The 17327-nt window shown below is 42.3% G+C and overlaps 1 protein-coding gene across 1 annotated transcript; it reads right to left on the minus strand.

The window, feature by feature from the left end:
* Positions 1-7508: 7508 nt before the first annotated feature.
* On the minus strand, positions 7509-13263 carry LOC117531901 (serine/threonine-protein kinase ATR-like). The gene is made up of 7 exons (XM_034195091.1): positions 13069-13263; positions 12846-12937; positions 9474-9626; positions 8430-9334; positions 8155-8345; positions 7644-7820; positions 7509-7515 (listed from the first exon to the last, which is right to left on the minus strand). The coding sequence occupies exons 1-7, from the start codon at positions 13119-13121 to the stop codon at positions 7509-7511; spliced, it is 1578 nt and encodes a 525-aa protein (XP_034050982.1). The 5' UTR covers positions 13122-13263.
* Between the last annotated feature and the right edge of the window lie 4064 nt (positions 13264-17327).

A 17327-nucleotide genomic window follows, 5' to 3' on the forward strand; every position in this document is an offset into this window, starting at 1 on the left:
GACACAGGTTGTAACCTGATGGTTAACATTTAACATCTCGGCTGTGTCATTATGTTAATGCCATTACAAAGGTGTTCAAGTTATGCAACTGTCCCTTCTTGGGGAATTATTTTCAGTCGAGATTTAGAACACAAACACAATGTCACATATAATACACCTGAGGAAGATGAAATATTACATTTCTAAATATCGCCTAAAATGAGTCCATAAACACAGATTATCTGGAAAAATTCTCAGCGTTTATGTTGATGAACAAGTCACTTCAGCCACCTGTGACATAAAATCAGGACAAGCAGATATGAATGCATACAATGTACAAGTAAGAGGCCTTTCAGATCGTGCAGTTTCCTGTCTGAGTAATAATGATGAGCAGTTATTAACTATTTTTGCCCTGCAACTGCTAACGCAGAAAGACTTTTTACAACTTTACTCTTTTACCAGAATGAACAAACTAGAACTATAATTGTGGCTCTAGATACAAACCAAATTTAAAAAGTGGAATATTGACGCATTTTGTGGTTAGTATACCCTTTTAGGAAAGCTGAACCTATGGGCAAAAGTCAAGGCAGAAAAATGCTTTAACATTTAGCTTAGTGGTTTCCAAGCTACTTGTAGCCAAAACAAAAATAAACAAATTATCCATTCCATTTATTTTGTTTTTTTGGGGGGAGGCATAAAAATGAACTTTAACATATAGACCTTTAATTAGAATTAAAAAATAAAAATCAACTGTGATAATGCTAACCTGATAAACTGCCAAAAGGTTTTAGCGGAAGCTACTGCTAACCGCTAACTTTTATTTATAAGAATTTAGCCTTGGCTTGGTTTTTGTTTTGTTTTTCTAAATCCTAGAAAAACAGAGATAAAGAGCTGAAATTTGAATATGTTGTAGTGAAAAATGGAAGTTACCATAAAGGTAGCCAAGATGATTTATTTACTTTATTTAAAAGGGACAACAGTTCAAACATAAATGATGCACTGTACCAAATTAGAGGGAAAAAAGTCCTATCTGCTTGACTCTAGAGATAAGCACCAACAGGCTTCAGCGCCCATATAGGATTTACTTCCTTTCACCATACAGTTTATTCACAATACAGAAAGTATTAAATGAATAAAAAATACAAATGATTTTAGGATTTACAAACATTTTTGACCATTAAACATTCTTTAAAAAAGAAAAAAAGAAAAAAGGTTAGGTGACTTAAACTCATTGAGTCCCTTTGGCAAGTCCCTTATTTTCACTCGCGGTCACTACAGCAGATACGAGGTGGATCTGCATATTGATTTGGTACAAGTTCTACACCGATTACCCTTCATGAGGCAACTTCACATTGGAGATTGGGTAGACATGGGGTTTTAATTGGGAACCATACACTAGAAACACGTGCACTTAACCCCTTGGCCACCACCCCTACCCAGGTGACTTATACTCAGTGGAACAAAATTTTGTAGATACTAACTGGTTGGGTAATGGTTTTTAAAGTTATCTGAAAAGCTAACCCGCTAACAAAAACAGTTAGCTTTCCTAATTAGCTGTTAGCTGAACTGTGCCCACTGTGGAGGGTCCACTGGTCCTAACCTTTTATTATTCATGGTGTATATAACCATAGGCGTAGGAGGGGGGCAACTGCCACAAAATGCTCAAATTTGAGCAGATGGGCTGGGAAATTCTGGCATGGGCCATGTTAAGGAAAATGTGTTTATGTCTAAAAAAAATATTCCAAAGGCCATGAAAAAAAATACTGATGATGAAATTTTACTCGCAAGTGTGATGACCATCATCAGTGTAGAAGTAGAACAGATGTCTTCAACTCTACAGAGTCTAGTGCCAGGGTCTAGGGTTGTAAATGCCAGCATGAAGCCCAGTCCTACCAGTCCAAAGCCCAAGCAGTGCTGCCTTGTGAGGGAGCGTAAGAGAACTAAAGGCCACCTGTGGGCCAACCAAAGAGGTTACAAACAGTGGGGAAAATAAGTATTTGACCCCCTGTCAGTTTTGCAGGTTTTCCCTCTTCAATACAAAGTCTTTCAGGATGGAGAGGTCTGTAATTTTTATTGTAGGTACACTTCAACTGTGAGAGACAGAACCTAAAAAAATTTCAGAAAATCAGATTGTATGATTTTTAAATAATTAATTTGCATTTTATTGCATAAAATAAGTATTTGAACCCCTACCAACCAGCAAGAATTCTGGCTCACACAGACCTGTTCATTTTTCTTTAAGAAGCCCTCTTATTCTGCACTCTTTACCTGCATTAATTGCACCTGTTTGAACTTGTTACCTGTACAAAAGACACCTGTTCACACACTCAATCAATCACACTCCAACCTGTCCACCATAGCCAAGACCAAAGAGCTGTCTAAGGACACCAGGGACAAAACTGTAGACCTGCACAAGGCTGGAATGGACTACAGGACAACATGCAAGCAGCTTGGTAGAAGACAACAACTGTTATGATTATTTATTAGAAAGTGGAAGAACACAAGATGACTGTCAATCTCCCTCAGTCTGGGATTCCATGCAAGATCTCACTTTGTGGGGTAAGGATGATTCTGAGAAAGCTCAGAACTACACAGGTCCTGGTCAATGACCTGAAGAGAGCTGGGACCACAGTCACAAAGATTACATTAGTAACACATGATGCTGTCATGGTTTAAAATCCTGCAGGGCAGCAAAGTCCCCCTGCTCAAGCCAGCACATGTCCAGGCCTGTTTGAAGTTCACCAGTGACCATCTGGATGATCCAGAGGAGGCACTGAGAAGGTCATGTGGTCAGATGAGACCAAAATAGAGCTTTTTGGCATCACCTCCACTTACCATGTTTAGATGAGGAGGATGAGAACAACCCCAAGAAAACCATCCCAACCGTGAAGCATGGGGGTGGAAACATCATACTCTGAGGGTGCTCTTCTGCAAAGGGGACAGGACGACTGCACCGTATTGAAGGGAGGATGGATGGGGTCATGTATTGTGAGATTTTGGCAAACAACCTCCTTCCCTCAGTAAGAGCATTGAAGATGGGTCATGGCTGGGTCTTCCAGCATGACAATGACCCCAAACACACAGCCAGGGCAACTAAGGAAGGGCTCCGTAAGAAGCATTTCAAGGTCCTGGAGTGGCCTGGCCAGTCTCCAGACCTGAACTCAATAGAAAATCTTTGGAGGGAGCTGAAACTCCAAACCTGAAAGATCTGGAGAAGATCTGTATGGAGGAGTGGACCAAAATCCCTGCTGCAGTGTGTGAAAACTTGGTCAAGAACTACAGGAAACGTCTGACCTCTGTAATGGCAGACAAATGTTTCTGTACAAATTGTTAAGCTCTGTTTTTCTAGGGGTCAAATACTTTTTATGCAATAAAATGCAAATTAATTATTTAAAAATCATACAATGTGATTTTCTTGATTTTTTTTTTTTTTTTAGATTCTGTCTCTCAGTTGAAGTGTACCTACGATAAAAATTACAGACCTCTCCATTCTTTGTTGGTGGGAAAACCTGCAAAACTGACAGTGGGTAAAATACTTATTTTCCCCACTGTACATGAGTACTAGAGGCCGCACTTGCACTGAGCCGTGTCCTGGAAAGGAGGCGTGGTTGCCATTTTAATTCCAGGGAAGTCAGGAGGCAGCACACTTAGAAGTTCAATTAGTCTCATCAAGAAACAGGTGGAATATGCCAGAAAGCTGCGCATGTTGGCAATCCCACAAATGGAGGAACAAGGGAGACGATATTTCCTTCCATAAGTAAGTGGTTTTGGTTATTCTTGTCATTTTGTCCGTGACATTTGGTTGATAAAGAGGTGTATGTTTCCTTCTGCGCCGTGTCGTCCGAGAACATGGACCATTAACTTTTCACTTACACACACCACTGACTTCATGAATGAAAGTGTGTATGTAACTCACCAGAAATGTCCCCCATTGAGCATGTTTGGGATGCTCTGGACCGGCGTATACGACAGCGTGTACCAGTTCCTGCCAATATCCAGCAACTTCGCACAGCCATTGAAGAGGAGTGGACCAACATTCCACAGGCCACAATTGACAACCTGATCAACTCTATGCGAAGGAGATGTTTGCACTGCATGAGGCAAATGGTGGTCACACCAGATAGTGACTGGTATCCCCACCCCAATCATCATCATCATCATCTATTTTATTTGAGCAGAGGATAAGAAATACAGAAAACAGAAAAAAAAAACAAAAAAAAAAACCAGAAAACAATTTAACAATAACATAAAAAACAAAAAAACTGAATTTACTATTAACTCAGAACATTGAATCTGCTCAAAAAGGAGTGGGAGGAAGAAAACTTATTTAATCCCACCCCTTTATTCAAATTTAACATAAAGTGCATAGCTGCTTCCCGTCAATTAGATAGAAAATTAAGAAAATAATACATTTAAATACTTGTAAATTCCCACAATAGATACCAACAGCAGCAAGAAAATACCAGTATAATAAACAAGCGACAAGCACATACCAACAACGGTAAGAAATCAACGATACCAGTTATGGCAAAGAAAACAAACATATGATGCTCATACCAACAATGATAAGAGCCAACAATACCAATTACGGTAAGAAAGCAAACATATAAAAACATACCAACAATGATAAGAGACAACAATACCAATTATGATGAAGAACCAAACATATGAAAGAAAGAAACATATAATGCACAAACCAACAATTGTGATACAGAGTCATGAGCCATGAATGTAAAATGGCTTTTATTGTTAAGTCTCAATCATTCTATACCGATCCCAGACCCTCTGTTTATAATGTGACTTGAATTCATGAATGCTTTGGCATTGCTTGAGTCTGACGTCCAAACCATTCCATAACTTTGCTCCACAGACAGACACACAAAAAATTTTCCGAGTGGTTCTAACTTTTAATAATGTGAATTTGGCAAAACCTCTAAGATTATGAACACACTCTTTAACTGAGAAGAACTTTAGAATGTTACTTGGCAGTGATTTGTTAAATACCTTAAATAAAATCTGTAATGTAGAATATTTTACAAGATCATGAAATTTAAGCAATTTTGATTGCATAAAAAGATTATTGCTATGTTCTAAAAATCCAACTTTATGTATGATCCTTATTGCTCGTTTTTGTAGTATAAATAGTGGTTGTGTTGAACATTGATAGTTGTTACCCCACACTTCAACACAATATGTTGTATGGGAGAACTAAAGAACAGTATAATGTACGGAGTGCATTATGATCAAGAAATTGCTTTACCTTATTCATAATAGAGAGGCTTTTTGAAATTTTCATTTTTATGTGTCTGATGTGGGCTTTCCATGTTAATTTACTGTCTATTATTACTCCTAAAAATTTGTTTTCAGCTCAATTTGGACACTGTCTATACATATTTGTAATTTAGATTTAACCTTATAATTACCAAATATCATTGCTTTTGTTTTATTTAAATTTAATGATAATTTGTTAGTCCATCCATTTTTTTATTTTACTTAGTTCGTCATTTACAGTATTTATAAGTTCATTGTAATTATCACTACTGTAGAATATATTTGTATCATCAGCGAATAATATTAGTTTCAATGATCTAGATGCATTAAAAATGTCATTAATATACATATTAAACAATTTGGGACCCAACACTGCCCCCTGGGGGACACCACAAGCAATGCCAAGACATTCAGATTTGTAATTTCCCATTTCCACGTATTGGACCCTATCTGTAAGATAACTTTTTATCCAATTTCCTGCAACTCCTCTGATACCATAATTCTCTAATTTGTTGATTAAAATTGAATGGTTAATTGTATCAAATGCTTTTTTAAGATCAATGAATATTCCAACAGCATATCTTTTTCTGTCCAATGCATTAGTAATTTCTTCTATTGCCTCAATAACAGCCATTGAAGTGGTTCTTTTCTTTCTAAAACCATATTGACCTTCGTTTATTAACTGATATTTTTCTATGAATTTTTCCAAACGAGAGTCAAACAATAAAACAAAACTGCACCTTTCAGAGTGGCCTTTTATTGTGGGCAGTCTAAGGCACACCTGTGCACTAATCATGGTGTCTAATCAGCATCTTGATATTGCACACCTGTGAGGTGGGATGGATTATCTCAGCAAAGGAGAAGTGCTCACTATCACAGATTTAGACTGGTTTGTGAAGATTATTTGAGGGAAATGGTAATATTGTGTATGTGGAAAAAGTTTTAGATCTTTGAGTTCATCTCATACAAAATGGGAGCAAAACCAAAAGTGTTGCGTTTATATTTTTGTTGAGTGTATATACATATACGAGTACATATATCCATACATATACACATATATACATACGAGGGTAGGCTGAAAAGTTCTAAGGCTCACTATGATGCAGTTAATGCATTAACTGCATCATAGTGACGCACAGACAGACAGACACAAAATCTTTGCAATACCCGATGGCCATATATATATATATATATATATATATATATATATATACCACACACACGAGGGTAGGCTGAAAAGTTCTAAGGCTCACTATGATACAGTTAATGCATTAACTGCATCATAGTGACGCACAGACAGACAGACACAAAATCTTTGCAATACCCGATGGCCATAATTGATGGCCTTGGGTAAAAATGAGCCATTTCATACACAATATTAACCTTTAAACAAGATTAAAATGTTAACTGAATAGGGATCTGGCAGAAATACCCACAGTAGCAGAAACTGAGTCTCTGACCCAAGTCAGGCAGCCAAGAAGGGAATCCTGAACTCTTATAGGCAGAGACAAACTTGTGCTCGCACACCCAGGGAAGAGACAGCAGAACACACAGGTGATTCTGAAGGCTGTCCTCATTCTGCCCGCTCACTGTGTGCAGGAAATAAAACAAATTAATAAAATAATAAAAATCATTCTTTGCAAAATACACTGATCATTGCCTATTAGTTGGCCTGTTTTATTAAATATAGTGACATCGTTATAGAAAAAGAATTAATCACATAGCAAATATGTTTCTGTGTAGGATCTCAGTTGTCCAGGTGGTTTCCATAGTAGAGAGGCTTGAATCTTCGACTGGACTGGGTTGCTTGACGCGAGGGCGTTTCGCTTCAAATCGCAGAAGCTTCCTCAGCTAAAATTCTTGCTCTGGAAGAAGCAAGAATTTCCAGAGCAAGAATTTTAGCTGAGGAAGCTTCTGCGATTTGAAGCTAAACGTCCTCGCGTCAAGCAACCCAGTCCAGTCGAAGATTCAAGCTTCTCTACTACACACAGCAAATACGCCAAACCATCAAAACAGATATTATGATGCGTGTTTGCATCCTCACCAGTCAGGTAGACGACAGAGTCAAGAATCTCGATAGTTCTGGACAGCAGATTTAAAGTAATTCCGGTCAGAGATTGGTTTAGCACCACCTTCTAACACTGACTGGCAGCTTTTCGGGACCCTGCACAGAGTCTCCATGGCAACCCAGAGGAGAGGCAATAGACTGACACAGAAAAAAGAAATGTCACAATCATGGCCAACAAAACAAGTAACAGTTACAGTCTAAGAGAGCCACAAAAAAAGAAAACAAAAAGAAAAATGGGAAACCTATGATTGAGAGAGAATGACAAAAAAAGAAGAAACAAATGAGGATGCAACAGTAATAACATGTTGATAAGTTTGTTTACTACCTTGTGGGAGAGGAGCAGAGGGCTGCCAGATGGAGGATGAGAGCCAGACCCTTCAGAGTAGTGAGGGTCTGTGCAGTCTCTGCCTGGCTGAAGTCTGGGTTTAAAAAAGTCAGCAGCTCCTCCAGCCGACTGTTAACCACAGCCCAAACCTCACTCCGAACTCGCATGTCCACCTCACTAAAAACACATACAGATAAGAACACAAGATTTGGAGCAAAATATAATTATAAAATTAATGGTAAACAGGAAAAACATGTTATTACAGACAGAAATTAAGCTGTAATGTGACAAAACTTTTTAAGCAACAATCAGAATGAGAGCTTTCTGCTTTAATATAAAATCCCATTAAAACCTTGCTGTGGGTTTCAATTAAGTAACTTATTGTCCGTCTTAACACTGCAAAAATTGCCATGCCATTGATTCTGTTACAACGAATGGTATGATGGTTTTTCCCACCATCAGCATGTGAATGCAGCATAATGTGAATGTCTTTTACACCCATAACACTCACCAAAGAACGAGTGATGCAAAAAACAGTTTGGGAATATTTTGGAACTCACACTGGCGATGTTTTTGCCGTATTTTTGACTGAAGCAGTTCCAGGTTTAAGGGTCTTTTGGCAGCTGACTCTGTGTCCCCTGACCTCTGCATCACCAGATCAGCCTCAGCCTTCAGTGCAGCCTGAAGAAAGCCTTCTGCACACTAAACACACACAACCTTTTAAAACATGTGGAATATCTTCGGCAACAGAAAGACACAGAAAACCTTTAACTATAAAAATCATACATCAGCCTGTTTCTCTGTTCCAACGGTGAGCACCAGAGTTCTGCAGACCTCTGTGACTCTCTGCATCCTTAGCGAGGCTGGACTCTCGTAACCCGGGGCAACAGACAGCAGAAAACTGAACATCAAGCAGAGGGATTCTGTAACCTCTGTCCCCAACTTGACCCCTGCCGTTCCCAGAGTACAGATGCTCTCAAAAAGCTGCGACAGGTAGATGGGCTCAAACTGTCTCTGAGAGACACCAGACAGCTGAAAAAGACAGCGGGTCAGATTTAGCAGCTCCCCGTCATAAGGCCGTTGCTCATCCTGTGTCTTTGCCATGTATGTGTGTGTTTCCAACAAATGCATGAAAGCCATGAAGAATTCATAACCCTGTCTCTCAGGAAACCCTTCAAGTTCCATCAATCGCCTCAGTATCACCATGGAGAGCTTCCTCAGCTTGGTGTTGCCATTGGCCAGGATTGAGCAAGCTGCTTCCCAGGCTACATTCAGATCATGACGGGAGACCACACCCCTCAGGGTGTCACTTATGACACCCAGTGTCACACTGGTTAGCGACTCCAAGGCTGCTGGTGAGGACAATATGAGAGGGGAAGGAGTGAGGTAGGTGGACGTACACAGAGGGGAGAGACAGAGGCACTTGAGCGTTGCTGGCCATCGGCTGGGCGTGCAAATGCCCAAAGCGTATTCCTGTCCTCCCAGTGAAGCAACATGTGTGTAAAGGATGTTACTTAGGTCTTGTGCCAAAGCAATAAGTTCTTCTATGAGACAGCTGTAGATGGAAGAAATTCTGACTCTCAGAGTGTGCAGTAAGGAGCACAGTACAGCCGAGACCCGTCCGTGGATGACGTCACATTCTGGAGCTGCTGCCACACGTAGCAACCGCACCGCCACCCACTTACTGAAGTCTGAATTATGGGAGACATGACGAGATAACAGCATTAAAAGAAACAAAATTTAAATTTCACTGCAATTTCTTATCTTAAAAAATATATATCAATAACCTTTACCTTAAGAATATTTTGATTTTGAATCATTGAATCCTACCTATACAACTCTGTGTGGTGTCGGGATATTCAACAGGCTGGCATGCAGGGTTGGTAAACATCAGAGATGATGACTTGATAATATGCTGCACAAAGTCCAGAAGCATCACACAGGCTGGCTCTGAACTTGTTTTCTTACTCAGCCCCAGAGCAACTAGGATCAAATAAACACAAGACTATAATAACGTCTACAAACAGGTCCATTAATACAAAAACATATTCTACAGACAACCACGGTTTAAAATAATAAATAAATAAATCGCAGACTGTTCAAAAATCGTAAAACAAAGTTGAACCAACAAATCCCTGCCCAGCTCTGGATAAAATTCTGTACCGGATGCCCACATCCCCATGACCTAGACAGCAAGTTCATCTCGTACCTCAAAGGGTGCTATGGAGTCAGCTGCAGGTTGTGTCAAAACGTTGTGTGTCTAAATGAAGTAGCAGTCTTCATGAGCCAAAATACAATTTTGTAATCTGGTCACAGTTGCTATGGTGATCATTCCCCACATCGAGGACTACGTATGTGCCAAGTTTGGGCCCGGGGGGCTTTTTAGGTATTCTTGTGAATATTCAGGCACACAACAAGGCAACTTATGGGTAGGCATCCCCTGCCAAGAGTAAATGAAGCATTCATGTATAACTTACACTCACAATCTAGGAAAAGAGAGACAAACACATAGGATGCGACACAGAAAAAAGTTCATGATTATGCGTGTACATTTTGGTACAAATTGTAAAGAGGTTATAGACATTGTACAAAAATAATATAATACAGAGTCCATAGTGTGTGAAGTGATGCTGTTGGAAGAATCCTGACTGACACATGGCCCACATGTTCATAGGGTGAGGAAACACAGTATGATGATTATGTATATCAATTTTGGAGTAAATAGGATAAGTTATAGTGTTAAAAAAAATCATGATGGATATACAGACGTAACTTAATTCTACATCCTCGATCCCACCATGGGCTGTGCAGGATAAAAAAGATCAGCATAAGCATTTACCTGTTAAGATTCATTATTTGTGACAAATATACAAAATGTAATTTATTTCTCATGTCTTGTAATTGTGTGCTTTTTATATTAAAATGCATACTATCATTTGATGAATTAGCAAGGTCAGACCTAACCAGTGTGAAGCACATTGAGGCAGCGTTGTTGTCGTTTGGCGTGATATGTATAATAAATTTGAAATAATTTTTTTTTTTTTTTGACACTAGGGTAGTCCTTATTGGAAATGAAAGGCCTCAGAGGGCTAATGCATACCTGAGCACGCAACACACAACAACATAACTGCACAATACTGTACATATGTGTAATCGTAACTATGTATGACTTCAGCATGACTTCTGTGTGACTTTATTTTGGAATCATTTATACTAATCAATCACAAAACATATTGCTGATCAATATATTCTTCAGATTATCCATCTGGGCTTCTTAGTTGTTGAGACATACAAAGGCGGTGTATTTCAGATTATGTTTTCTTGACCTTTGACCAACCTACTCCAAGATCTAATAACCTCTAGAGCTCGATATACAACCCCAATTCCAATGAAGTTGGGACGCTGTGTGAAATGTAAATAAAAACAGAATACGATTTGCAAATCCTCTTCAACCTGTATTCAATTGAACACACCACAAAGACAACATATTTAATGTTCAAACTGATAGACTTTTTTGTTTTTGTGCAAATATTTGCTCATTTTGAAATGGATGCCTGCAACACATTTCAAAAAAGCTGGGACAGTGGTATGTTTACCACTGTGTTACATTACCTTTCCTTCTAACAACACTCAATAAGCGTTTGGGAACTGAGGACACTAACTGTTCAACAGTTCGGGGTCTCTATTGTCATATTTTGCGCTTCATAATGCGCCACACATTTTCAATGGGCGACAGGTCTGGACTGCAGGCAGGCCAGTCTAGTACCCGCACTCTTTTACTACGAAGCCACGCTGTTGTAACACGTGCAGAATGTGGGCTTGGCATTGTTCTTGCTGAAATAAGCCGGGACTTTCCCTGAAAAAGACGTTGCTTGGATGGCAACATGTGTTGCTCCAAAACCTGGATGTACCTTTCAGATTGATGGTGCCATCACAGATGTGCAAGTTGCCCATGCCATGGGCACTAACACACCCCCATACCATCACAGATGTTGGCTTTTGAACTTTGTGCTGGTAACAATCTGGATGGTCTTTTTCCTCTTTTGTCCAGAGGAGACGACGTCCATGATTTCCAAAAACAATTTGAAATGTGGACTCATCAGACCACAGCACACTTTTCCACCTTGCATCCTTCTATTTCAATGAGCTTGGGCCCAGACAAGGTGGGGTGTTTCTAGATGTTGTTGATGTATGGCTTTCGCAATGCATGGCAGAGTTTTAACTTGCACTTGTAGATGTAGCGACGAACTGTGTTAACTGACAATGGTTTTCTGAAGTGTTCCTGAGCCCACACAGTAAGATCCTTTACACAATGATGTCGGTTTGTAATGCAGTGCTGCCTGAGGGATCGAAGGTCACGGGCATTCAATGTTGGTTTTTAGCCTTGCCGCTTACGTGTAGAAAGTTCTCCAGATTCTCTGAATCTTCTGATTAGATTATGGACTGTAGATGATGAAATCCCTAAATTCCTTGCAATTGAACGTTGAGAAACATTGTTCTTAAACTGTTGGACTATTTTTGTCATGCAGTTGTTCACAAAATGGTGATCCTCACCCCATCTTTGCTTGTGAACAGCTGAGCCTTTTGGGGATGCTCCTTTTATACCCAATCATGACACACACCTGTTTCCAATTAACCTGTTCACCTGTGGAATGTTCCAAACAGGTGTTCTTTGAGCAATCATCAACTTTCCCAGTCTTTTGTTTTCACTGTCCCAGCTTTTTTGAAATATGTTGCAGGCATCCATTTCAAAATAAGCAAATATTTGCAGAAAAACAAAAAAGTCTATCAGTTTGAACATTAAATATCTTGTCTTTGTGGTGTATTCAGTTGAGTATACATTGAAGAGGATTTGCAAATCACTGCTCTTTTTTTTTATTTACATTTCACAGAACGGCCCAACTTCATAGGAATTGTATAATGTTCATTTGCATTTGTTGTCATGTGGTTTCTATATGTTGTTTAGACTGCAGTGAATCTCTGGGGTGCAAGGGATTATGGGATATCTCAATAGGGCGAATAGGCAAATCAAAAATGTTAACTTTAAGAACAAGTTAAAAAGTCTGCAAATAACTCTCGCCAAACTACCTTTTGGAAAACATCACCCACAGCCGACACTGACTGAACATTTATGAAATATCACTGCAGTGAAGACACCTGTTATCACACAAATTTCATTGTTTTCACCCCTGAGTGACTCACCAACATCCACGTCAGTCAGAATCTTGTCAATGAACTGACAAAGGATCTGTCGAGGCTTCTGCACCGCCTGCTCATATTCAGCCGGACTCGCACTGTAAATAACAACAGAGTATATGATACACAACAGCAAGTATCAACTAATATTCTAATTTAAACAAACTCCGAACGACAGATCGCACAGTACTTAAACAGGCTACTTAGCCATCATTAGCCTGGTAGTCACCTTGCTAGCTGCTGAAGAGCCGGTATCATTGCTGACATCTCCAGTCCCTCCATCTCTCAGCAACAAATTTTATGTCGCAATTTAAACTTTTTTTTATTCAAAACATTTCGTGAAGTGTTTCGGGTGTTTTTGACCAGCACACCAACACACGTTTAGGTCACATTTCGAAAATGTTCGCTCCAAAATGACGTGAGTTTTGTTTTGCTACGGCAAGCTAAGAGGGTCAAAACAGTCACGTTAATGTGGGTGCTGAAATGCTCCACCTAGTGGTGTAACTCCATCTTAATTATTAATTTTCATTAATTTATTTGTTTGTTGAACTGTGCACTGCTGTTTGCGATTTTGTTTTAGCCTTGATATTGTTATATTAGCTCTTTCTTAAAAAAAACAGTTTGATCTTCAAAAAGATTATTAATTAATGAAAAATAGCTACAGGACACAAAACCCCCCCACCCCCAAAAATATTTGTACTTTTCAAAGACTAATTTTACAAGCTGCACGGGTTCAATGAATTATATAATTGGAACTTTCTTTCTGCGTCAAGAAGTTTACTATAATCTGTTCTCAGCTTTCAAGAAGGAATCATATTCTAGATATTCCAGATTTTACCATCTACTCAAGTATATTATACTAAATTATTCTATTGCACTGAAATAAACATTATTAAAGCAACTATGGATGAATTTGTGGTGGCTATTTTTTCTGCACTCTTAATTTTATTATTATTATTATTATTATTTTCATTGAGGTAGAGTGTGTTGTGTGGGCCGCCCGAAGAGGAGGTACTGCTGGCCAACACCAGAGGGCGCCCTGCCTGTTGTCGGGTTTCAGGCACCAGAGGCGCAGTCGCCACAGGAGTCACCAGGAGCCAGGAGCTGACAGCTGTCAGTAATCATCATCATTCATCACCACCATCCATAAAAGCCTGGAAGAGACACCAGAACTCTGCTGAGTTATCAGCTTACCACGCAGGTAAACAACTCAGCCGTTCTGTGCTGTACGCACACGTTTTTTGCATCAGAACTTTTTGCAGTCGTTAACCTTTTGTACAGGAGTTGGCGTACCCACTCCTCACTCCTGACTTAAGTGATACATTAGGCACTGCACGTACTGTGTTCCTGTGTAAGGAGGTGGAGGTTTTTCCCTCAGGAAGGAACTGTACTTTTTGCTGACTGTTTGCTGGGTGTACACACACCCACCTTTAAACTGTTTGTTTTGCCTGCCACCAGTACCGGATCTGACAGCTGGAAGCAGAGGCCACCTGGGGACTCAGGACTTGGCGGCTTCGGTATACTGCAGGTCTCCGTTGGCGGTGGAACCTTGTGGGTCCTGGTTCTTCTCCGGATAGGCGTCTCCTACCCTCAGGCCTGTCCACACATCACCTTTTATGTAACTGTGATTGACTGACTAGAAGCAGTATTTGACCTGTTGTGCACATTTGCAGCAATAAATTGTATTTATTGGCATATCTATTGACCGTTCATTTACGCCCCCTGGTGTGGGTCCGTGCATTACACTTTCCACAACAGGATAACTCGGCCAACGTCATGGATCCCGAGGGGCACAACCCATCCGTTGAACAGTCAATGGAGACGCAAGGTGCACAGGCTCCAGCAGGAGACATAATGGGTGAGTTGCAGCAGATCTTAACCGCCTTCACTGCTCGGTTGGATTTGGTAACCAAGCAGAATGTACTGCTCAATCGTAGGATGGAGGCTCTCACAGCACAGGTGGAAGCGCACGGACAGGGCACGGCTACAGCTTCTCCTCCTGCGGACCTGTTGCCGAACAGAGACCCTCCAGTGGTCGTTCAACTACCCCCCCCCCCCCAATCCCCTGAAGCATACATTAGCCCCCCGGAGCCGTACGGAGGTTGTGTCGAGACGTGCGCGGACTTCTTAATGCAGTGCTCGCTCGTCTTTGCACAACGTCCCGTAATGTACGTGTCAGACTCAAGCCGGGTGGCTTATGTCATTAATTTGCTTCGAGGTGAGGCACGCGCCTGGGCTACGGCGCTTTGGGAGCAGAATTCACGGCTCCTAACTACATACACTGAGTTTGTAAGGGAGTTCAGACAGGTGTTCGATCACCCTAATCAAGTCGAAACTGCTTCTAATGTGCTGCTGTCCATTTGACAGGGGCGTCGAAGCGCTGCGGAGTATGCAGTCGACTTCCGCTTCGCGGCCGCGAGGGCTGGCTGGAATACTGTAGCGCTCCGTGCCGCCTTTGTAAACGGACTGTCTCCGGTCCTTAAGGAGCACCTTGTGGCTAAGGACGAGCCACGGGAATTAGACGGGCTTATCGACCTCGTTATACGTTTAGACAACCAATTAGAGGAACGTCGACGGGAGCGAGACGAAGGACGTGGCCGGGCACGCGCCGCCCCTCTCGCTTCCCGGTCCGAAGCAGCGCCGCCTTCCCCACGCTCCAAAGCCAGAGCGCTCCGCCTGACGACAGCTCCCCCTGCTGACGAAGCTATGGACACGAGCAGGGCGAAAATGAGATCAGACAAAGGAGGCTGGCCCGTGGAGAGTGTTTCTTCTGCGGCTCTAGTGAGCATTTGCAGAAAAATTGCCCCAATCGGTTAAACACCAACGCTCGCCCTTAAAGACTGGGTTAAGGGTGGGGCCATAACACACACGCGGGCAATGCACGAAAATCCACACGAATCCCAGTTGTGATCCTCTGTGGGGATTTAACCCTTCAAGCCCCAGCACTGATCGACACGGGGTCAGAGGGGAATCTGCTCGATAGCAGATGGGCTAAGGAAGTAGGGCTCCCTCTAGTGGCATTTAACACCCCGTTAGGTCACTTTTAGTACCTGGTCATGCCATTCAGCCTCACTAACGCCCCCGCGACGTTCCAAGCATTGGTAAATGACGTCTTGCGGGACTTCCTGCATCGGTTCCTCTTCGTATATCTAGACGATATTCTCATCTTCTCCCTGGATCCTGAGACTCATGTTAAGCATGTACATCAGGTCCTACAGCGGTTGTTGGAGAACCGGCTGTTTGTGAAGGGCGAGAAGTGCGAGTTCCACCGTACTTCTTTGTTCTTCCTGGGGTTCATCATCTCCTCCAACTCCGTCGCACCTGATCCGGCCAAGGTAGCGGCGGTGAGAGATTGGCCCCAACCGGTAAGCCGTAGGAAGCTGCAACAGTTCCTCGGCTTTGCAAATTTCTATAGGAGGTTCATCAAGGGCTATAGTCAGGTTGTTGGTCCCCTTACAGCCCTGACCTCCCAAAAAGTCTCCTTCACCTGGTCGGATCGGTGCGAAGCCGCGTTTAGGGAGTTGAAACGCTGGTTCTCAACTGCGCCAGTTCTGGTGCAGCCCGATCCTAATCGCCAGTTTGTTGTAGAAGTTGATGCCTCTGACTCAGGGATAGGAGCCGTGCTGTCCCAGAGCGGGGAGTCCGATAAGGGTTCTCCACCCTTGTGCCTATTTTTCCCGCAGGTTGACCCCGGCACAGCGGAACTATGACGTCCGCAATTGGGAGCTCCTGGCGGTGAAAGAGGCCCTGGAGGAGTGGAGACATCTGTTGGAGGGAGCTGTGGTCCCATTCACGGTCTTCACTGACCATCAGAACCTGGAGTATATTTGGCCTGCTAAGCGTCTGAACCCCAGGCAAGCCCGTTGGTCACTGTTTTTCAGGCGTTTTGACTTCAGGATCACCTACCGCACCGGGACCAAAAACCAGCAGTCTGATGCACTGCCCCGGTTGCATGAAGAGGAGGTAAAAACTGAGCTGTCGGATCCACCAGAAAACCATCATCCCGGAGTCCGCTATCGTCGCCACCCTTACGTGGGACATGGAGAACATTGTCAGGGAGGCCCTGACGCATCACCCGGACCCCGGCGGTGGACCATCTAACCGTTTGTACGTCCCACCAGATGCTAGGACTGCAGTTTTGGACTTCTGTCATGGTTCCAAGCTCATCTGCCATCCAGGGGTGCGAAGAACCGTGGCAGTGGTCCGGCAGCGGTTCTGGTGGGCGTCAATGGAGGCCGACGTCTGGGCCTGTACTACCTGTGCCAAGGGCAAGGCCGTCCACCAAATTGAAAGAGGACTCCTCCAGCCGCTTCCTGTGCCTCATTGCCCCTGGTCCCACATCGGCCTTGACTTTGTCACGGGTCTCCCTGCATCCCAGGGAATGACAACAATCCTGACGATAGTGGACCAGTTCTCCAAGGCGGCCCACTTCGTGGCCCTCCCGAAGCTCCCAACGGCCCAGGAGACTGCAGACCTCCTGGTCCACCA

Source organism: Thalassophryne amazonica, chromosome 19 (assembly GCF_902500255.1).
Source record: "Thalassophryne amazonica chromosome 19, fThaAma1.1, whole genome shotgun sequence".
NCBI classification, from domain to species: domain Eukaryota; kingdom Metazoa; phylum Chordata; class Actinopteri; order Batrachoidiformes; family Batrachoididae; genus Thalassophryne; species Thalassophryne amazonica.

What these genes read in the sequence shown, in the direction of transcription:
- LOC117531901 (XM_034195091.1), bottom strand. Translation starts at nt 13,121, where the DNA reads ATGGAGGGACTGGAGATGTCAGCAATGATACCGGCTCTTCAGCAGCTA. An exon ending in TCTGACTGACGTGGATGTTG is followed by an intron (nt 9,627 to 12,845) that starts GTGAGTCACTCA and finishes ATTTGATCCTAG; the next exon opens with TTGCTCTGGGGCTGAGTAAG. An exon ending in CACCACACAGAGTTGTATAG is followed by an intron (nt 9,335 to 9,473) that starts GTAGGATTCAAT and finishes CCCATAATTCAG; the next exon opens with ACTTCAGTAAGTGGGTGGCG.